This window comes from Salminus brasiliensis, chromosome 8, assembly GCF_030463535.1.
Source record: "Salminus brasiliensis chromosome 8, fSalBra1.hap2, whole genome shotgun sequence".
NCBI lineage: Eukaryota > Metazoa > Chordata > Actinopteri > Characiformes > Bryconidae > Salminus > Salminus brasiliensis.
The window spans coordinates 4,216,294-4,240,898 of record NC_132885.1 but is presented as its reverse complement, the minus strand read 5'-3'; the positions used below and the strand labels follow the sequence as shown (position 1 = coordinate 4,240,898).

The window sequence follows — 24,605 nt, the reverse complement described above, 5'->3', positions numbered from 1 at the left end:
GAATGGACCAATAGAAATGCTCCAAAATGAACAGGGCACTTTTAAAGGTTCTCTAATTTGAGGTTCCTTAAGGTTCATTTTAAAAATGCTGGGCAGGACGAGCCGTGGCCACCCAACAAGGAAATAGCACCAAACATCCAGAGGTTTCAACATCCACCAAACATCTGGAGGCGTAAACACACCAGACAGTTCTGGGAGAGCAGTGTAGAGTAAGGCATGCTGCCAATAGAATAAGACTCTCTGGAGCAGATAAACATAATGAACCTATTGGCACCATGCTGCCTAATGCCAGGTGGGAGGGGTTAGAGGGGTAGAAAGCCCCCCAGCAGCATTGAGCTGTGGAGCAGTGGAGGAACTGTGTTAGCGAGTTGAGGATAAGGTAAGGTGGGGATCATCCATCCAACATCCTGACCTCACTAACCCTCACAGCAATGCTCCTCCAAATTCTAGCAGAAAGCCTTCTTCCCGTAGGACACACTCTTAAAACCATTGATTCAGAAGACGCAAAGAATGAGCGGGTGTCCCAATACTTTTGTCCATACATTGCAACAGCATTTGTACAGCATCATCACACTCTCCTCGAACCGTGTGGAGGTGTTCAGTATTCTGCCACTGCTGGACTCCCTGCTATCTATAAACAGTGAGTCATACGGTGTCAGAAAGCACATCAGCAAGTCTATTAGAGATACCTGAACACCTCCGCACGGTTCGAGGAGAGTGTGATGAACCAGACGGGCTGTTAGCACGATGCTAATCTGTGTAAGTAAAAGGTAACTGATTCTGATTAGCTTCCATCGCTCCAGGGTTAATCTGAAGAAGCGGAACTTCGGACACCAGACGTGTCTTGGCTGATTGACTGTATTGATCGGGGATATTGGGAAAACTGCAGATTTGATCTTCGGCCAAACCGTTGCTCCTTTCCCCATCTCACAGCCATTCTCACACCAGCTAATCTCTCCCGGTGCCTCTTCAGCTCTCTTAGTTACATCTCGCTTATTTAGATTCAGTGGGACGATTACTATCGAGGATAACAGTCGCAATAGGGACTAACAGCGAAATTTCTCCAAGTCATAATGGAAAAGATGAGAAAACACACTAGGGCCGAATAGCTACGGGCTAACAGAATGACTCAAGTAGGTCAAACACACAGATTTCTTATGTAGCGCACAACCTCTGAGCTTCTAGGTCACATAACCGAGCAGAACAGACTCCAATTCATACGACAAATAAAAGCTCAAAGCGACCGATTTCAAAGGCAGCGCTTTGTTTTAACCCAGGGAGGGAAGGCTGCCAGAGCCGATGCGTGCTGATCTTGTGATAATGGCTTAACTCATTAAGATTGCAGCAAGAACATTTTGGAAACAGATGTTGTTTTTGGGGCTGCTCACGTTAACACGGCTTACAAACAACACACAGCCGCTTCGTACGAGGGTCGGCCTGAACAGTGTAGACTACAGCATAGGGCTGGGCGATATGGTAAAAATACTAGATCACGATATTTAAAGAGAGGTTGTTTTTTTTATCATGATACATGTAAACCAAAGATTAAAAACATCAGTGGCGACAAATTCAGATCCTCTCCTGTACTGAATACAGTGATTTCTACTCAACATTTGCTGCTCCTTATCTAATTAGCCCAGTCTAATTACACGGTTAGTAATGAAACCTGCAGATGATCAGTGTTTAATAAGCACTAATAGTCTCCTCCATATGATTAGAGACCATAACAAACCATAACAAAATTGATCACAATACGATAAAATCTGATTAGACAGACAGACAAAGAGACAGAGAGAGAGAGAGAAACACCTACAGTGCTGTGTACAGGAGGTTTTAGGCCCCTAATCCCATTATTCTATTACTATATTAACTATATTATATATAGTTTCTAACTCCAGATCTCATCAGAACAGATAAAGCAGCTGAACATAAATCCAGTAAAAAGGAGAAACAAGAGCTTCTCATTCTGAAGAAAGAAAGTAGTGAGATCTTGTCGGTGAGCTAGTCTGAAGAGCAGAGCTCGGTTCCTCCAGGGTTCTCCTGGACGCCCCCCAGTCCAGCCAGTATCATCAGCAGCAGCAGCTCACCTGATTTACCATCATTAAGCCCTGATTTACCACCAAACCAGGTGTTGATCTGAGGAAACTAGAGATGCAACTCTACTGATTAGGATTTATTTTTCTGCCTCCCGACATCAGCCAGCCACAGCTTCTTTTCCAGCTGCTGCCGATGCAGCGTCACCGGGCAGCCGACAGGGAGGAAAGGGCCGGGTCCGACAACAGGCACCTGTGTCGACCAATATTGCTTTAAGAGGGATAAGGGTTGAGCGCGCAGTCTACATCGTATTACAGTAGTGTTTAGAAAATCTGTCTGTATATACCATGGCTATATTTGTGATGCGATGGACACCTCGTTCCTACCATCGCCGCAGTACCCCACTCCGAGCGACTGTTTACATCTCAACCACTGAATTATGCAGAAATTTGGGAAATTTAAAGCAGGTTCCTTTAAATATCTGCAACTTTCATGAGACCTAACTTTACAAAACACCCAAATTGATGCTTTCCTGCAAGAAATCAAGCTGTGAGCGAAGGCAGGGCCTCCTCAATAAGCAGTGTGAAATCGGTGATTCAGTGGATGAACATATGCAAAAGGAAACACAAGGACATGCAGAATGTGGCCACAGGGAAATAATTCAGCCTGCAGCGTGACCGGGTACTTCCTGCCAATCGGGACATGGTGGAGAACACTGAGGCAATGCAAGGCTCACACACACACACACACACACACACAGACACACAGACACACAGACACACAGACACACAGACACACAGACACACAGACACAGAGCCCCTGTTGAGAGGAAAACCCTTCCTCGGACTGTATCTGTACTGTTGCACAGAAATAAGCAAATTAAGTCCTGCAAGTTGTGAGGTGGGGCCTTCGCAGATCACATAAATGAGCCCTAGGTGCCCATGACCTTGTCCTTCCTGGAGTATTTTTGGTAGATACTGACCACTGCAGACCGGGAACACCCCACAAGACCTGCCATCAGACTTTGGTTCTTGTCAAAGGGTCTCCCTGACTCTTACACGTCTGAATCGCCTCACCCTTAAGAACTGATGTAGGTGTGGTTGAAAATGGGCCACCTTGCGAGCTGCATGCTTTAGTGTCATTGCCTCAGTAAAGTAGAGATGTGTATGTTGTTCAGTGGAGTTAAAAAAAAAAAATAATAAGCCAGGTTTAAGGATCCAGGATTTTAAGATTTTTATTTCCCCCCTTTTATACTTTCAATTTGGTACGGTCAATTAACCCACCCACCTGTAACACCCACCTAGCACTAGCAAATCTCCCAACACTAGGAGGATAAGAACTTAACACACGACTCCAGCCGCAGCCAATTGTGCTCTCTCAGATTCCGGCCACTGATGGCAAAGAGGCATGACTTGGGATTAGAACTCGCCATAGACACATTAGACCACTGAGCCACTCGGAGCCCTGATTTTAAAGCTCTTGTGGAGTTTTTCTTCCTGCTAGTCACTGCATAGGTCACCTTTTTTGCCCTGATTGTGGTTCAGTTGTAGATGGCATCACGATTGCAACGCCAACCAGGCCTGAAAGCTAACAATACATCATTTTCTAGCTGGGTCCGGACCAAGAGGACCGATCCGAAATCCACACCCATCCCTTTAAAAGCCTTTCGATATCTTTCTCCTACCTGTAACATCAGGACCACCGTCTTCACCACGTTCCACTGAGACTTCCTTCCATCCACGATCACAGTGAACCCTCTGGCTTTACACTTCTCACTGTTCACAGAGGGAGAGAAGGGGGGCGCAAGTGAGCAAGTGACATACCAGCAAGGACCTGGATTCATGAGAACATCGATTTTTGGGGTTTTATGTTTAACACAGAAAAGACCAGACGCACATCAGTAACAGAGACGAAGACGAGGTCTGACTCACTGTCTACCAGCAGCCACAACAAGCTTCTGTTCTTATCAGCTGGATCTACTGAACCAGCGAGGAGCCATCAACCTGAACTCTGGATGACCCCCATAGTCCGAAATTTTTAAAAAAATAATAATAATAATGCTAACCAGTGTGACCGTGTGGAATAGGGCACATTTTGTACGGATCATTGTTTTGGAAGCCTGCTGACACACCGACAGCGCTGTGGAAGCCGGTTCAGACAGCAGCAGGGATCTGCTGGCATTTAAGCCCACTTTGGTTCAGTCTGGGCGGCTCAGGAACAGGCGCCGGGCTCATTAAAAAGCTCAAAGATCATGAGTAGGGAGCAATTTGGTGAGTGCCACTGCAAAAAAGCTGAAGTGGAAACACAGCAGGCTGGAGCTACGTGACTGAAACGGCGAGAGACGGGCTTAACAGTAGTCAGGTAATTGAAGTTAGCTAATTATCGGGTTCTTTTCTAGGCTGTTCAGGCTGTGACTGGTTTGTAAACCCGTGTCCTGACAAAACCAAACCCTCATTCATACTGACGTGACCATTTTCCACCCCCATGCTTTGTTACTGCACCTTTAAGACCTCTGTTCTGGGTGGCTGCCCCGCATTGTGCCTTGTTAAAAAAGCAGTACGGGCTGAAACCAGTGATCACATCGATCCAGTACTGATCAAGTCACTGATCAATTTTTTACCCTTTTAATTTGATTCTGCCAGTTGACCCACCCATGCATAGCACCCCCTAGCACTAGCAACGGCCGACACTAGGAGGGTAAGGACTGAACGCGTCTCCATCGCCTCTTTTCCGACAGCTGCCAATGCTATGTCGCCAGGCAGCCGGGTCCCCAGCTATCAGAAGGGAATACGTACAGGTTGGGGATCTAAATTGGTGAGAAATAGGTAAAAAATAAATAAATAAATAATTTATTATATTATTTCTATAATTATTAATAATAATAATAGAAAATAATAATAAAAATAATAAAATAAAATATAACTTTATGTCTTTATGTCTTCAGGGGTGTCTGTTGCATCCCTCCCACTCCAAGTTTTTAATGACCTACACAAGAACCAAGCCTGCTGCCCTCCTTTCCTGCACACTTGAATATGAATTAAAGCCAACAAGCGCTTCAATATACAGAGAATGACACGCCCCAAAAGAGCCACTTAACATAATAATAATAATAACAATAATAATAATGGTTACAGACATTAATTGTTAATGCCAGGACGATAAAGGATTACTGCTGATACCCTTCCCATTTCAGTATCAGGCAGTATGCAATGCAATCAGGTTAAAAGCAGTACTAATTCATGCATGCTCTAATAATTCTCTTTCTGCTAAGTGCTTTCAAAGGGGTTGATTGATGGCCCATGTAGAAGCCTCAGGCTTTGTCTGTGTGTGCAGAAAGCTTGACATGAGCAGCTAAAGGAGGAAGACAGGTAGGTATTATGTCTTTATAATACTGAGGGTAGAGAAATTGCCCGAGCTTTACCACAAGTGTCCGAGGGTACGACTGTCCCGATACTTTGCGCAAATGAGACATAAAGCTTTAACCTTGACATGGGCCTTGATAGTACAAAAGGCTTCAACACTCAAATGAGCCCTTCAACCAATCACAGGGTTTTATTGAACCCTTTAAATCCTAGAGGCTAGTGGGTGGGCCCATGTTCCTTACCCTCAAACCACAATAGACACGTATTATTATGCTTCATGGGAGTTGCTGAACCATTTAAAACAGACTGAATCATGTATTGTAGATCCTGAAGCATTTGTAGTACACACTGAATTGTTCAATGATTCACAGAATCACTTCTATAGTAGACACTGAATCATTTATTGCAAATTCATCATTTATAGGTGACACTGAATCATTTATTGGCGATCCTGAACCAATTATGGGTGATACTGAATAACTTAGCTAGTAAAGTATTGTAGATATTGGGTGAATTACAGTAGATACTGAATCATTATTTGGGAGATACTGAAGCAATTATAGGAGACATTAAATCATTTATAGGAGATATTGAATTATGGAAGATAACTTGCATTTGATAGTCAGAGTCTAGGACAGTAGTAGTAAGTACAGTCAATTACCGCAGATATTGAATCATTTATTTGAGATACTGAATCAATTATGGGAGACACTGATTCATTTATAGTAGCTAGTAGAGTATAGTAGAAGTATTATAGGTACCAGGTACCACTGCAGATGAAAAGGAAAGATGAATAATCATTTATAGTATGTCCTGAATAACAGGTCTTATAAATAAATAATTAAATAAATAAATAAAAGCATTCTGACAATCACAGTTCCAGATGAGGTTCTGTCACTGTTTTGATGAATGAAAGTCCCCAATGAACATCAAAACCTCACCGAATTAACAAAAGTGCATCACTGTACATCACTGCACTGGCCTTCAGCCCTGCTCTTTGAGAACTACCATCCCACAGACCATTTTCCCAATTTCATGACTGGCTTAACGGCCAATGTTGTTCAGATCAGCAGCTTAGTGTAAGTAGGTGTGCTCACCTGGGGATGCCAAGCAGGTAATCCAGAGTGGAGCTGAGCTCCTCCATGCTGGTCTGCTCTGTGCATAGCGGAATGGTCAGGATCAGGCCACTGCGTCTGTCTTTACCTCCTGGACCAAAAAAGGAGCAAAAAAAGTGGTCAGTGAGACAGTAAGACTTACAGGTTTGTCATTAAATCAACAGAGACATGTTGTTTAGTGCCAGCATGACGAAAAAAAACGAATCAACAAGTGTTTCTGATATTCTGGCCTTTTTGCATTTTATTTCAATTCATGGAAACATGGTAGATAAGGTCCAAATCATAGTGTGGGCCAAGCTATGACTTATTTTTAGCTAATATTAACATTATGCAGCCTTACACAGAACAATTACACAGGACACAGACATTTCAGCCACCAAAACCATTTTTTTGGAAATAATTAAAGAGCCTGCAGATTCTGTAGATACATACTGTAATAATTTTATTATTTTCAATATTTCTCCACCCTCTTTTTTAATTGTTAGTTCAGTCTGACTGAGAATTGGTTTCATCCATTCAAAAGTATAAGTAAATAAACAAATAAATAAATGTCAAGATGTTTGATGATCACCATCCTACCTCATCCCAAACATATGGGACATATGGAGCAGCACCATCATTCCAGAGAACACAGATCCTCCACTGCTCCACAGCTGAATGCTGGGGGGCTTTATACATCTCTACTAGCCCACGCCTGACATTAGGCAGCAGCATGGTGCCAATAGGTTCATGTTTACTATCTGCCCCAGAGAGTCCTATTCTACTGGCAATTCTTCTCCAGGTAGCAGACAAGCTGTTTATTGGTGCAAGTAGCTGAGAGTATTTATTAGAAGCACCGCCCACACAAACATTTGTACGTAGTGCATTTTGACTGGGGTGCCCACACTTAACTGCTTGGTTATCTACCTGAAATAAATAATAAATGAATAATTTTCATGTTGGTGCCTCATTAATGGACTCAATCACTCACCAATAAGCACCATGCTTACTGATCAATGGTCCACAACTAATAGTGATGTGTAAAGAGTTCTTGGCAGATCCAGTACTTCTGCAGTAGGTTTTCACATGTCTCAAACTCAGCCCCAGCAGAAACGAGACAGCAGCTTAAACTCCTTTTACTCACATAAAGACACATTCAACAGCAAATTCACTTAGACTAACCATTTATCATGCTACGCTAAAGGGTCACTGAGGTGTCTCGAATCCTACAAACAGCGAAACGAACAGTGAAGCGGTCACTCAGACATTTTCCCGTCAGTAAAGGTCCCTATAACCAATCGTCTTACCCTCCATTTGATTCCTTAAGTGAGATTAAGTTGCTTCCAGATGTCACTGCGGCTGGAAACAAGGTTAGAAAAGAGGCAGAGAAATCGCCAGCCTGAGAAAAGCTGCATTTCTGGAGAGGAAAAACCACAGTCTTAATGCTGGGCTTCAAGGACAAGAGCAAAAAACATTCCATCACAACTGCAGCAGGACTGGAGCCTCGTAAACACAGCGCTGTTAAGACGGACCTCGGCTTTTGCCTATAATCATTCACAAGAGGATGGGCTGCTACTCTGGTGAAACACTTAGGTACTGGAACTCATACAGGCAGCGATTATTTACACTAATACAGGAGGTCATTAGCTGTGCAGTGACTATAGGGAAGCATCTGTAGCACTTTGCCCATTCACACTAGTTCCTTTAGGTTTCATGAAAAGAACACCTCGCCAACTGTCAAGCACAGGGGTGGATCGACCATGCTTTGGGCTTGTGCTGCAGCCAGTGGCACTGTGAACATTACACTGGTACAGGAAAGAATGGAACAAATGAAATACCAGCACATTTGGGAAGCAAACATCACACCATCACAAGTTGGAGCTTATACCACGGCCCTCACGGTCCCCTCACCTTTGTGGACAGACCTCAAAAGAGCAGTGCAGCAAGACAACCCAAAGGTCTCAGGACAAATTGACCAAACCCCCTCCCCCAAAAGAAGAACTGAAAGACTCCACTGACCACGCCGGGTACCCAAACTTTTGCTCTGGGCTTCTTTTTTATCATTTTAAAACTGCAAAAAAAAAAAAGATTAAACAAATGTTTCATATTTGTCGTCTTTCGCTTACTTAGCTACTCACAAGAACATACACGATATGGACAAAAGTATTGGGACATCTGCTCATTCATTGTTGTTTTCTGAATTAAGGGTATTAAAAAGAGTTGATCCTGCTTTTGTGTGACTAACTGTCTCTATTGTCCAGGGAAGAAGGCTTTCTACTAGAATTTGGAGGAGCATTGCTGTGAGGATTTGATTGCATTCAGCAACAAGCAGCATTAGTGAGTTCAGGATGTTGGATGTTCACCATCCGACCTCATCCTCAACTCATCCCAAAAGTATTGGATGGAGCACCAGCTATCCTTCCAGAGAGCACAGTTCTTCCACTGCTCCACAACGCATACCCCCCCATAGTTCATACCCATCTAGCCCACGCCTGGCATTAAGTAGCATGGTCCCAACAGGTTCATTTCTATCTGCTTCAGAGTGCAGTCCTATTCTATTGGCAGTACTTCTCTACATGGAGTAGACAAGTCAAGTCATGTGTCTGCAAAGCAATGGGTGCAACTTAAAGAAGTTCAATGTATTCACTAGGACTGTCCACAAACTGTTGGATATAGGGTCTTTTGCATGCCACAGAAATTGCCTGGTCATCTACCTGACATGACTCAAGAACAGTACATCCATTGCCAGGTAGTGGACAGCACTAGGGATCTTCTCCAGAGGTTCTCCATAAAGACCTAATCTTGTAAGGTATTCAATGCCAGTGGAATCCAGTGTGGCCCTCAGAAGATGTTGGCTATTCTGGCTGAGGTCAGTGAGAAAATATCCCCCAGTGGAAAGTATCAGGAGAGTCGGCATCTCTCGGGCTCATTAAGGATGCCAGCATTTGTTCAGGGTAATTGGTAAAAGCCAACAGTGAAAAACAGCGACGGAAGCTGCACCTTCTGCTCCGTAATTTGTTCGGACACCCCGGGCCGAGAAGACCGCTTCAAGCTGATGGCAATTTGTGCCAAGTAATAATCTAATTCATACTTTACAACCTTGTTTGCAATTTCGCACAGCAAGGTCAGAAGACGGGAGAAATGACCGCAGATTACCCACCGGCACCGGGAGCCAAGGGGGCGCTAATTAAGTGGAACAGAGTTAAACTGAAGAAGGACCTTTTATTCAGGACTCAAAGAGCTCATTAAGGCAGAATAGCAGGGGTTGAAGGATTTTGGCTAATCAGTGCTAAAATCACAATTAGGGATTAAGAATGATCTAGAATTCTTATGAACACAGAGCTTATATAGCAATATTTCACGTGTTATGAAAATTTGACGGTGAGAACCGAGGCTGGCGTGGAGTTCCAGGCTTGGGTGTGGTTAGAAGCAGCATTAGGAGATTAGGAGACTTGGTTCGATGAAAACGAGCCCTGGTGCGATTGCTCCGTTAGTGCGGTTCATAGGAGTACGACCACACTAGTACACGGACCACTCCTGCCCACAAAATCCGAATGCTCCGAATCTGCCTGGATAGCTCAGGACCTGTGGACACCCCCGCCCCCTCCTGCCGCCCCGCCCCCTGTGCAGACCTCTAAGTGCAGCCTTCGGTCATACATCACCTTTTTTCCCCTAATTTTGGTTTCCACTGCAGAAAAGTAAAAACGTCTTTGGGCGGGGTCACGGGTGGGAAGACTGAGTCAGCTTGGTCTGTACAGACTGCAGAAGGAGCTGAAGGGGTGGAGAACATACAGCACATACTGGAGGCTACTCTTTATATGAGGCAGATGTTGGCTTCTTACACAAGCTTCATCCACCTTGCAATGAGCTGCAATATTGGACATGTACCGCCGCTAGAATGTAGCTGCTGCTACATCAGCATCGTAATGGCAATGGTCAAAAGGTCAAAAGCCGATCTGCACCAAGAGCCCTTCGAGCTTCAAGTACGGCTCGGCTCGACCCGCCGTCCCTCAAAATCTGCGGAAGACGAGCGTCCAGGCTTTTTACTGTCCTGCACCGAAGTGGTGGAACGAACTTCCCCTAAGTGTCCGAACAGCAGAGTCCAACACTCGCTGTCCTCAAACCCAGACTGAAGACCCTCCTCTTCTGAGAGTGCTCAGGTGAAGAGAAGAGTACTATGGTCTCCATATTGACTTGTGTTTAATAGAGTCTAAGATTAGAGGATCTTTAAATTATTAGTCTATTTAAACTAGCTGAGGTTTTTCTTGGGGAAATAGCAAAGCACTTTTGTAAGTCACTCTGGAGAAGAGTGTCTGCTAAATGCTGTAAATGTAAATTTAAGCTGGAATGCAACATTATTAATAAGAAACTGTCTAAAACTGCACCTTCCATGCTCTGTTTTCATTGGCTGTTGACATCACCAGTATACACTGCTAGATTGCGCTCAGAGACGGCCCAAAAATATATATTCAAGCAGGTTTAAAAACACAATCGGGATGCCAAAATGTGAGTCCCCCCCTCCCTCCCTCCCTCCCTCACACATTACTCAATTCTCTCTCTCCAGCTGTCAAATCTGACTGAAGAAAAATCTGCAGACTAGAGCCAACCAGCACAGACTCGGCCAGACTGAGAATCAGGGCTTAAATTGGGGTAAAAATCATGTAGTCTAACCTTGGCCTCACTCCGAAAGTAAAAATAGCAGAAATAAGCAACAACGGGTTATAAAAGAAGATCTCTGTCTGTGCTAAGAAGGTTGTTCACCAAGGCAAAGGTCACAGAAAGGTGCTCTTATGACCAGTCCAGTGGAACTTGCCACCCAAACCACAGAGTTAAGTTATGAGGTAGTCTTGGAAAGTTAATGTTCAGTGAAGCTTCAAAGTCCTTCTGGGCTTGCATTAAGTCATGTACTCAGTGAGCTTTGACAGGCTGGAGTGTCTGGTTAACAAGCTAAAACCATAACAGAAAAATCTCACTATAGCATTTAAACATGCACTATATGGACAAAAGTATGTGGACACCAACACATTACATCTACAGGAGTACAGGAGTAGGACATCCCATTCTAAATACATAGGCATTACATTTACATTTAAGGCATTTAGCAGACGCTCTTATCCAGAGCCACTTACAAGTGTTTTGCTATTTATCCAAGAAAAACCTCAGCTAGACTAATAATTCAAAGATCCTCTAATCTTAGACTCTACTAAACACAAGTCAGTAAGGAGATCACTCTGCTATTTGCCCAAGTACTCTCAGAAGAGGAGGGTCTTCAGTCTGGGTTTGAAGACAGCGAGTGTTGTTGTTCGGACACCCGGGGGAAGCTCGTTCCACCACTTCGGTGCAGGACAGTAAAAAGTCTGGACGCTCGTCTTCCTGGATCTTAAAGGATGGCGGGTCGAGCCGAGCCGTACTTGAAGCTGGAAGGACTCTTGGTGCAGATCGGCTTTTGACCATCGCCGCTATCAAGTACGGAGGGGCTGCTGGTCCAGTCTTGGCTTTGTAGGCCAGAGTCAGGGGTTTGAATCTGATGCGGGCAGCAGCTACAGGAAGCCAGTAAAGAGAGAACACAGCAGTGGAGAGACATGGCTGAATTTAGGAGCATTGAAGACGACCCGACCCGTGCCGCTGCATTCTGGATAAGCTGCAGGGGCCTGATGGTGCACAGAGGGAGATTAATAAGGAGTTGGTCTCCCTTTGCAGCTCTAACAGCTCACACTCCTGTTTCTACTAGATGCTGGAGTGTGTCTGTGAGAGGTTTTGCCATTTATTCAGAAGAGCATTTTTAAGGTCAGACACTGATGTTGGACGAGAGGGCCTGGCATGCAATCTCCATTCTAGTTCATCCCAAAGGTGCTGGATGGGGTTGAGGTCAGGGCTCTCCTGACCTCCAGACCAGTCAATGTTCTTCCACACTAATCTTACCCAACCCTGCCTCTATGGAGCTTGCTTAGTACACTGGGCCACGGTCAGACATAGTTTGTGTAAGGCCCTTTTCCACGCCACTGTTTTGCGAAGCTGGAAGCGTACAGCTGTCCAAGCGGTCTTGGAATGCCAAAGCATTAAGATTTCCTGCCCTGGGACTAAGGGAGTAGGACAAGCCCCTGAAAAACAACAACTGAGCATTATCCCTCCTCAACCAAACTTTACAGCTGGCACAGAGCTCGGACTCATGGAGTGCGTGGAGTGGCAGTGAAACACCAGTCCAGCCTTCTGTTATACAGGGATCATACATCACCTTTTTCCCCTAATTTTAGTTTGACTGCAGAAGTGTGAAAATGTATTTGGGTGGGGTTATGGGTGGGAAGACTACTCCAAATACTGGTAGCTTCTTTATACTAAAAACACAAACACTACATACATTGTGTACTAAGGTCAGTAGTTAAGATACAGACAAATAGATGCTGCTATACCACAACCCACCCCCCCAAGAAAGGAAAATAATAAATACATAAATAAATAAATAAATACATACATACATAAATACATACAACTGTTATTGTGGTACACCATTTTTTAAGCATATCAAGAATATAATAAGTCTGGTTTAATGGGATGAAATACAGTATATTTTGAGTAAAAATCACTTTACTCAGTATGGGCCAGTATTTAAACACTAGTTTTTAAGAATCTGATGCTACCAATGCATTATTCCTATGCATTGGTAGTCCTAATATTAATCCTAATACCAGTGCAATCTCTTGTATTACAATTAATATTATGTATTGTGAAAATGTCTATAACAATTGCGCTAATTATTATTATTATTATTATAATTTTTTGTTTACAATATCGCCCATGTGTACCATATACACATCCACACTTACGATTAAAATGAGTATTTCAAATATAACTGAGCTACAGCAACTGTAACCCTCTAGATTTCTCACCTGACAAAAACGCCAGCTTCTTCTTCAGTACAGGCAGAATGGTGGAGGCCTCCATGCTGGACGGAGTTGCTCCTCAAATCAGACAGCTGTAAGAAATCCAGTTCAAGTTACCACAGAAAGTAACTCAAGATACCACAGACTGACTGGAAATTCTGTGCCTCAGAGTGTATTAGGTTTTAAGGAGCTAAAGCGATGCCATAAGGTGATTTAATTTGAGGTTTTACATCATCAATAGAAACTCAAATTTACACTGAAATTATTGTCAATAGCCAAACTTCTTAATCTCAGACAGAAGGAACTCTTACACTGTATAAATATTGAAGCACTGGAGATGAAGTTACCGACAACCCTCTGCTGGTCTGGTTTCTGTTTACTCTGCCTTTGTCCTTCTTTAAGAGCATGTTATGGTCTGGACACATTATACATGTTTGCTAATCTGAGCATTGATGGTATTTCGTGATATCGTTCATAGACATTACCTAAAATAAGGTTCTGCCCACATCGCAGGTCCGAATACCAGTGATGCGTTGACCAAAAAGCCAGTAATTATCAGTGTATTATTACTATATTTTTGCAGATACTTTGATTTGCATGTCAATATCAGGTGACAAGATAATACCAACTGGGTCCCTACATCCACCGATGAGCCATAACATTAGCACCACATGCCTAATGTTGAATAGATCCCCCCCATCTGACCTATTAAGGCATGAACTCCACAAGATCTCTGAAGGTGTCCTGCTGTGGTGTCCAGCACCAAGACAAATGTTAACTAGCAGCAGATCCTTTAAAAGTCCTGCAAGTTGTGAGGTGGGCAGGGCCTCCAAAAGCATCAGTGAGCCTTGGGTGCCCATGACCCTGTCACCAGTTCACCAGTAGTACCAGTAGGTACTGACCACTGCATACCAGGAACACCCCACAAGGCCTGTCTGATGTTCTGGAGTCTAGAACATCTCAGTTTGGTTCTTGGTTCACTGGTTGACTGTTCACTTGCTGTCTAATATGTAGATCCCACCCCTTGACCAATGAAGCCACAGGGAATGAAGATAATGAATGATTTCCAATTTGCCTGGCATGTTGGCCTGGTGTTAATGTTTTGGCTGATTGGCATTTTGGGCAGTTGTAGCACAAGCTACAGTCCTGAATCACATTTTTTTCAGGGCAAAAACATTTAAATTGAAACACACAATTAAGGACGTCAAAGATGGAACAGCTTGTTTGTCGACTGCCCAAAAAGAGAACAGCACACAAACAAAAAGTGCAGAAAGGTCGTGATGTTCATTTCCATGCAATTACCTACTGTCAATCATAATTATATTAAAATGGGAAACAAACAATGCTGCAGAAACCTATTTTTATAACTCGCTCAGACTGCTGAACACCGCAGTAAACACAGTGAACAGGAATGAAAAATCATATAAACATAATAATAATAATAATAATAATAATAATAATGATAATAATAATAACAGATAATACAAATCTACCTCACATCACTCTCTCAACAGAACTTCCTCCACCACATGCAGAATATGGACCTACAGTGTGTCTATACTGACCACCAGGAGAACCTCATCTTAATGAAGTTAAAGTCTTCAGTGATCGAGATGATCGCTGAGTCCAGCGGCTCCTGTTATTCTGAACTAACAAAAGACTGAACTTCAGAGCAGCGTCACACTTACCTCAAAAAGTGCCCCAGAATATCAATCATCCTCTAATCACACGCTCCCTCCACAGCCCACCACACTCTACACAGAGAGAGAGAGAGAGAGAGAGAGAGAGAGAGAGAGAGAGAGAGAGAGATTAAAAATTAAAAGAGTTCAAGAAAGAGAGACACAGTAAACGACAGCGGGGGGTGTGAGAGACAGACAGACAGAGGTAAAGAGAAGGACAGGTCAACAGAAAAACAGAGACAGGTAAAGAGAGAGACAGACAGATAAAGACAGAGACAGACAAAGAAAAATGCAGGTCAACATAAAGACGGATAAAGAGAAAGAGAGACAGATAGAAATACAGATGGAGAAAGAGAGAGACAGGTAAAGAGAAAGACAGACCGAGAGGGAGAGATGGACGGACAGGTAAAGAAGACAGAGACAGGTAAAGAGAAAAGGCTGGGGGAGAGAGAGAGGGAGAGGGAGAGGGAGAGGGAGAGAGAGGGAGAGGGAGAGGGAGAGAGAGAGAGAGAGAGAGAGAGAGAGAGAGAGAGAGAGGTCAACAGAAAGACAGATAAAGAGAAGGAAAAAAAGGTAAAGAGAATTTCCCCACTGTGGGACTAATAAAGGATCATCTTATCTTAAAGAGAAAGACAGACTAATAAAGATTGAGACAGGTAAAGAGAAAGAGAGACAGATAGAAATGCAGATGGAGTAAAGAGCAAGACAGGTAAAGAGAAAGACAGCCAGGGAGGGAAAGAGAGAGACGGGTAAAGAGAAAGACAGAAAGAGAGGGACAGGCAGACAGATAAAGAAATGCAGATGGAGTAAAGAGAAAGAAAGACAGACAGATAAAGACAGTGAGAGATAAAGTGAGAGACAGACAGGTCGAGAGAAAGCCAGAAAGAGAGGGACAGGCAGACAGATAAAGACAGCGACAGATAAAGACAGTGACCGAGAAAGCCAGAGACAGGTAAAGTGAGAGCCAGACAGGTCGAGAGAAAGCCAGAGACAGGTAAAGTGAGAGCCAGACAGGTCGAGAGAAAGCCAGAGACAGGTAAAGTGAGAGCCAGACAGGTCGAGAGAAAGACAGAAAGAGAGAGACAGGCAGACAGATAAAGACAGTGACAGGTAAAGTGAGAGACAGACAGGTCGAGAGAAAGACAGAAAGAGAGAGACAGGCAGACAGATAAAGACAGTGACAGATAAAGTGAGAGACAGACAGGTCGAGAGAAAGACAGAAAGAGAGAGACAGGCAGACAGATAAAGACAGTGACAGATAAAGTGAGAGACAGACAGGTCGAGAGAAAGACAGAAAGAGAGAGACAGGCAGACAGATAAAGACAGTGAGAGATAAAGTGAGAGACAGACAGGTCGAGAGAAAGACAGAAAGAGAGAGACAGGCAGACAGATAAAGACAGTGACAGAGAAAGACAGTGACAGAGAAAGCCAGAGACAGGTAAAGTGAGAGACAGACAGGTCGAGAGAAAGCCAGAGACAGACAGGTAATTCATCCAATGAATAAACGGACGTGGACGGGTAGCGGAAGCGGCTCAGACTCAGACAGAACCAGGCCGTCCTGCTTCTGCTCCATCTGCGAGTCACGCTGGCGGCCGAGTGCAGAGTAATCACTCCCAGCCTGATTCATTCGGGGGTGAACGGACAGTTCCAGATAAACTGCTTAGAGTGGAAATTCTCCTGTAAGCATCCAATAACCAGCAGCCAGCAGCAGCAGCACTGTCCAGCCCAACCCAACCCAACCCAGTCCAGCCCAGCTCAGCCAGGCAGGGCAAGGAAAAGCCATAAAAACTCAAAGCCAAAAAAAAAAAAGCACTACATTATTAACAGCAATGAAATCTGGAGGGGTTCCGCTAATCCAGCTGGACTAGCCTACACACGGCTCTGGCAGAGGGAACGCAGGAAAGCATAAGCTGATGTGCAGCACAGATCCACTTCACTGCTAAATAAATAAATTAATAAATAAATAAATAAATAAATAAAGCAGCGATTTGTAAAGCTGGAGTCGGGACCGCAGCCACGGGGCTGCTGGCCAGCAGACGGCAAGCTTGGACTGTTCCAGCAGACTGTGAAAAAGCCCAGAGTCCTTCAAAACCTGGTCAGGCCAGCAGTTTGTGGAACACTGTAAAAGTTGTGAATGCATATTACTGCACATTTCCACTGACCCACGTGTCTGGCCGCACTGGTCACAGCTCAAATATTCCCATCATCTAAAATATCTTCCACTCCACCTTTTAGAAGCTCTACACGGCACAGCTCCCAGATACAGCTCAGACCTTCTCTACGCTCGTTCCAGGGAATCCCACCCTGGGTCAGTGCATCTCCAAAACATCAGGCAGGTCTTATTGAGGGGGTTCCTAGTATGCAGTGGTCTGTACCTACCAAAAGTGCTCCAAATAAAAACAACCGGTGAACCGACAACAGGTTCATTGGCCCAAAGATGTCCAAATATTTGTGGACACCTTTTCTAATAAAGGCATGCAGCTTCTTTAAGTTGCACCCATTGCTGACACAGATGTGCAAATGTACACACATACAGTTAGAGTACTGCCAATAGAATGGGACTCTGGAGGGCTGGAGCTATTGGCACCATGCTGCCTAATGCCAGGCATGGGCTAGTAAAGGGGTATAAAGCCCCCCAGCATTGAGCTGCTGTGATGCAGTAAAGCTGTATCCTCTGGAATGATGGATGGTGGAGCTCCGTCCAGTACTTTTGGGACGAGCTGGGAAGTGAGACATCATCATCCAACATCCTGACCTCACCAACACTCTTGACGCTGAATGCAATCAAATCCTCACCGCAATGCTTCTCCTCCAAAATCTAGTAGAAAGCCTTCTTCTCTGGACAGTAGAGACAGTTACCCCAACAAATGCAGGATCAATTATTTAAAATACCCTTGATTTCAGAAGAAATAATGAATGAGCAGGCGTCCCAATACTTTTGTCCTACTCTACAGGGCACAGCCTCCAGTTACAGCTCTGACCTTCTCTGATTTCACTCCACATCATGACTTCTGCGATCGTCAAATCAGTCATTTAAAGAAGGGGGTTTAAGGGTCAGCGGGCCTTTTCTGAGGACGCCCCAAAGCCCTGGGGACGTCTAGAGGCCATCCCTGACCACATGACACCTTTAGAGGTCTTGCGGAGTCCATACCTCCAGGGGTCAGAGCTGTTTGGGTGGCACGAGGGGAGAGCAGGATCTAAGGAATGCCAACCATGAGTTATTTTTTATTTATTTAACTTTCCCTGTACAATTGTCATGTTGGAGATACAAGGTCTTTTCAATTTCAAAGCTCCATAAAACTCCCATTCTCACTCACTAGGATTCCTCAAACATCGGATGACCCTCGAAATGTCACGGCGAAACCATCGTTCAGCTCGTGCCTCTCAAAATAGTCCTCAGTGGACTTTGAGGTGTGTTTGTGGTCATTGTCCTGCAGTAGTGGTCATCCTCTTCACCTCTTTTCCCACAGTGTGATGTTTGCTTCCAGAATTTGCTGGTATTCAATTGAATCCGTTTCTCCTCTACCAGTGAAACGCTCGCTGTGCCACTGGCTGCAACACGACCCGGAGCATGATCGACCCAGCTCTGTGCTCAACAGTTGGAAAGGTGTTCTTTTAATGCAGGTCTGAAGCAGAGAGCAGCGCACCACCGCTTAATCTTTCTGAAGATCTTCTGAAGTTCGTTTCCAGCAAACCTATGAGCAGCTCTCTCTGAAAGTTTTCTTGGGCTTCTAGACCTTAGCTTGACTTCCATTGGTCCATAGTCCAAAGAAATCTTCTCACCTGCTTTGTGAGCATTAATTATTTTCTTTTTTTTTTCTTAAGCTTTGAAATTTGCATCATCTGGTGTTCCCCAACAATCACTGTGAACCAGCCATAAACCTAACAAGCAAAATAAGATCTGAGACATTGGTGAAAGTTATTGGAGAGGTGCCCAAGAGGTACTCGCTTCTTCTTCTGACCAGGGGCGTCCAAACCCTTACTTTACTGCCACTGTATACTGATGGCATGACGGCACCATTTACATTTACATTGAAGATACACTTATCTAGTTTATATCAGCTAGAACCCAGAAGATCCTCTAATCTTAGACTCTACTGAATACAGAAGTCAGTCTGGAGACCCTGATACTCTACACCCTCTACACTCTGCACACTGAGGACTCTCAGAAGAGGAGGAGGGTCTTCAGTCTGGGTTTGAAGACAGCGAGCGTTGGACTCTGCTGTTCGGACACCCAGGGGAAGTTCGTTCCACCACTTCGGTGCAGGACAGTAAAAAGCCTGGACGCTCGTCTTTATGGGTCTTAAAGGATGGCGGGTCGAGCCGAGCCGTACTTGAAGCCGGAAGGGCTCTTGGTGCAGAACCACAGTGCCACAATGTACCCACACCATCATACTGACTTTACAGTCTGCTTTTTTAGACCTGCTGCTCTTTACTACAGCATGTGAACACCTCGTGATGAACGGACTGATTGAAACGCCCGAATTCGTTTTATATAATAACACGTATTAAAAGTTAAAAAGCTTCCATTAAGACGATATGAGATTTTATTCCAATACTGACCATATTTAACAATGACTTCCCCAACCTCGCTGGGGCTTCAGTGTCCTCGAGCTCAAGCTCTCATTTGAACCTCATGAAGGCCTCGAGAAAAAGAGGCGATGCTGTAAATCAGTTCCTTTAAACTAGACTTGAAATATTCATATGGGTGATATAGGCTGTTTTACCAGCGCAGTACCTTAGGCCTCATCCATCCATCTATATCTCTCTCTATCTATCCATCCATCCATCCATATATATCTCTCTCTATCTATCCATCCATCTATCCATCCATCCATATATATCTCTCTCTATCTATCCATCCATCTATCCATCCATCCATCTATATCTCTCTCTATCTATCCATCCATCCATATATATCTCTCTCTATCTATCCATCCATCCATCCATCCATCCATATATCTCTCTCTATCCATCCATCCATCCATATATATCTCTCTCTATCCATCCATCCATCCATCTATATCTCTATCCATCCATCCATCCATCCATCCATCCATCCATATATCTCTCTCTCTATCCATCCATCCATATACATCTATATATCTATCCATCCATCCATCCATCCATATATATCTCTCTCTATCCATCCATCCATCCATCCATATATATCTCTATCTATCCATCCATCCATATATATCTCTATCTATCCATCCATCCATCCATCCATATATATCTCTCTCTATCCATCCATCCATCCATCCATATATATCTCTATCTATCCATCCATCCATATATATCTCTCTCTATCCATCCATCCATCCATCCATATATATCTATCCATCCATCCATCCATCCATATATATCTCTCTCTATCCATCCATCCATCCATCCATATATATCTCTATCTATCCATCCATCCATATATATCTCTATCTATCCATCCATCCATCCATCCATCCATCTATATCTCTATCCATCCATCCATCTATATATATCTCTATCCATCCATCCATCCCTCTCCATCCATCTATCCATCCATATATATATATATCTCTATCCATCCATCCATCCATCCATATATATATCTCTCTATCCATCCATCCATCCATCCATATATATATATCTCTATCCATCCATCCATCCATCCATATATATATATCTCTATCCATCCATCCATCCATCCATATATATCTCTATCCATCCATCCATCCATCCATATATATCTCTATCCATCCATCCATCCATCCATATATATCTCTATCCATCCATCCATCCATATATATCTCTATCCATCCATCCATCCATATATATCTCTATCCATCCATCCATCCATCCATATATATCTCTCTCTATCTATCCATCCATCCATCCATCCATCCATATATCTCTCTCTATCCATCCATCCATCCATATATCTCTCTCTCTATCCATCCATCCATATACATCTATATATCTATCCATCCATCCATCCATCCATATATATCTCTCTCTATCCATCCATCCATCCATCCATATATATCTCTATCTATCCATCCATCCATATATATCTCTATCTATCCATCCATCCATCCATCCATCCATCTATATCTCTATCCATCCATCCATCTATATATATCTCTATCCATCCATCCATCCCTCTCCATCCATCTATCCATCCATATATATATATCTCTATCCATCCATCCATCCATCCATATATATATATCTCTCTATCCATCCATCCATCCATCCATATATATATATCTCTATCCATCCATCCATCCATCCATATATATCTCTATCCATCCATCCATCCATCCATCCATCCATCTATATCTCTATCCATCCATCCATCTATATATATCTCTATCCATCCATCCATCCCTCTCCATCCATCTATCCATCCATATATATATATCTCTATCCATCCATCCATCCATCCATATATATATATCTCTCTATCCATCCATCCATCCATCCATATATATATATCTCTATCCATCCATCCATCCATCCATATATATCTCTATCCATCCATCCATCCATCCATATATATCTCTATCCATCCATCCATCCATATATATCTCTATCCATCCATCCATCCATATATATCTCTATCCATCCATCCATCCATATATATCTCTATCCATCCATCCATCCATCCATATATATCTCTATCCATATATATCTCTATCTATCCATCCATCCATCCATCCATCCATCCATATATATCTCTATCTATCCATCCATCCATCCATCCATCTATATATATCTCTATCCATCCATCCATCCCTCTCCATCCATCTATCCATCCATATATATATATATATATCTATCCATCCATCCATCCATCCATATATATATATATCTCTCTCTCTCTATCCATCCATCCATATATCTATCCATCCATCCATCCATCCATATATATCTCTATCCATCCATCCATCCATATATATCTCTATCTATCCATCCATCCATATATATCTCTATCTATCCATCCATCCATATATATCTCTATCTATCCATCCATCCATCCATCTATATATATCTCTATCCATCCATCCATCCCTCTCCATCCATCTATATATATATATATATATATATATATATATATATATATATATATATATATATATATATATATATATATATATATATATATATATATCTCTATCCATCCATCCATATATATATATCTCTCTCTCTCTATCCATCCATCCATATATCTATCCATCCATCCATCCATATATATCTCTCTATATCTATCCATCCATCCATCCATATATATCTCTCTCTATCCATCCATCCATCCATCCATATATATCTCTCTCTATCCATCCATCCATCCATCCATCCATATCTCTCTATATCTATCCATCCATCCATCCATATATATCTCTCTCTCTATCCATCCATCCATCCATCAATATCTCTATCTATCCATCCATCCATATCTCTATCCATCCATCCATCCATCCATATATATCTCTATCTATCCATCCATCCATATCTCTATCCATCCATCCATCCATCCATATATATCTCTATCCATCCATCCATCTATATCTCTCTCTCTATCCATCCATCCATCTATATCTCTCTCTCTATCCATCCATCCATCCATCTATATCTCTATCCATCCATCCATCCATCCATCTATATCTCTATCCATCCATCCATCCATCCATATATATCTCTATCCATCCATCCATCTATATCCCTCTCTCTATCCATCCATCCATCCATCTATATCTCTATCCATCCATCCATCCATCCATATATATCTCTCTCTATCCATCCATCCATATACATCTATATATCTATCCATCTATATCTCTCTCTATCCATCCATATATACACACATATATACATATATGAGAAAGTGAGAGAAAGAGATGTATAGATATATAGATGTAAAGTACGTGTGTGTGTAATATATATATATATATATATATATATATATATATATATATATATATATATATATATATATATAAATATATATAACATTTCTACAGATCCCTCCTGTCTTTGTATATTCTGTATTTTGTGTAATTTTGTATTTATTTATTAAATATAATTTTTATATTAACTTTATTTTAATATGTTTAGTATGTATATAGTTTTGTCCTCCTGTAGAGCATCAACCTGAGCCTCACCACAAGCATTTCAATGCATAAATGTCCTGACATGTTGTGCAAATGACAAATAAACCTGAACTAATATATATATATATATATATAAAATCCCCGTCTCCTACACATCCATTTCTTCTGAAATCAAGGATTCTAATAGTCTCCTCTTGTCTTATAAGGTTTCACACGATACGTTTGAACATGGCTGTGACGCCTGGATTGCATTCACGCTGCAGACACTGATGCTGGACGATCAGCTCAGCCCAAAGTTATTGCATGGAGCCGGTGCACTCCAGAGAACCCCACAGCCCGGCGCTGGAGGGCTTAGCACCCTTCCACTTCATGGTTGGCATTGGGCATGGTTGGCATTGGGCATGGTGACCTTAGGGGTCACGTGCAGCTGCTCCAGAGCGTCTCTGCTGGCAGGGCTTCCCTACAGAAGTCACACAGACTCACAGTCTACTTGCTCACAACACAGTTTCCTACACTCGACCACTGATACACTGAATCCTGATGATCCCCAGGATTGTAGAGCAGTGCTGTGCACAGCAGCAGCCCCATGCAAAATCACTGCAGAGCAGGATGCACCCAACACCAAGGTGGGAAGTGGGGTCTCCCAGCCTAAACCACCACATTTATGGACCCGGAGTGCCATATATGGCCATAAACGAAGCCAGGAGGACTGGGGGAGCTACCTAGCTGGCCTGCATATCTCAGGATCACTGTCAGTCATGCACTAGACCAGAGAGCAGGAGGAGCAGCTGCATGGAGGAGAGCTGCACAGCGCAATACAGCCCCATTCAGACTGACACACATGCACGAGGCTTCTGCTACAGCCACATGCTGGCAGCACCCTCCCGAGGACACACAGGCGTCCTAATAGTCCATATACACACAGAGGTCCTTCACAAGCAATCTGGCGACCCCAAAATCAGCCTAAATGTAAATAAGCCCCGCTCGCCCCTCTCAGCAACATCTGCAGCCCTGAGCGCTGGCCCAGCCGGGCAGCTACAGCCGCACTGACGGCCCTGCTCACGCTTTAAACGAGGTACCGGGTCGGAGGTGTTACCTTTTCACGGTTTTGGAGCTGGAAATCCCCCGCGGAGAGGAGAAAGCGTGGTAAAGCAGCGCTAGCCCAGTTAGCCGTTAGCTGTGTTTTGTCGGAGAGGGGGTTGGGCCTCGCCCACCGTGGCCACGTCCACACCGCCGCAGCAGCCAATGAAATCCGACACTGCAGTGGGTGGGCCGAGCCTGGCCCGCGCATGCTCAGTGCTTAGCGCGTCATTCAAAAGATGCAGGACTGATTTCACTGAACTTTAATCCGGTTTTAAATCGATAATTAATGTGTTATTAAACTTATAGTCTGAACTGATTATGTGTTAATCGATTAGTTTGTTTGTTTATAATGATGTTTAATAGTTGTAGTAGTTGTAATATT

General features: G+C 43.3%; 1 protein-coding gene across 1 annotated transcript in view; it reads right to left on the bottom strand.

The window, feature by feature from the left end:
• sestd1 (SEC14 and spectrin domains 1) overlaps positions 1-24,345 on the bottom strand; it is a 70,885-nt gene extending 46,540 nt beyond the window's left edge. Inside the window, exons 1-5 of the mRNA XM_072685411.1 lie at positions 24,237-24,345; positions 15,060-15,125; positions 13,378-13,463; positions 6,494-6,602; positions 3,719-3,809 (exon numbers count right to left, since the gene is read on the bottom strand). Coding sequence (XP_072541512.1) covers positions 3,719-3,809; positions 6,494-6,602; positions 13,378-13,432 — 255 coding nt within the window. The 5' untranslated portion in view covers positions 13,433-13,463; positions 15,060-15,125; positions 24,237-24,345. The remainder of the gene's footprint in view (positions 1-3,718; positions 3,810-6,493; positions 6,603-13,377; positions 13,464-15,059; positions 15,126-24,236) is intronic.
• Between the last annotated feature and the right edge of the window lie 260 nt (positions 24,346-24,605).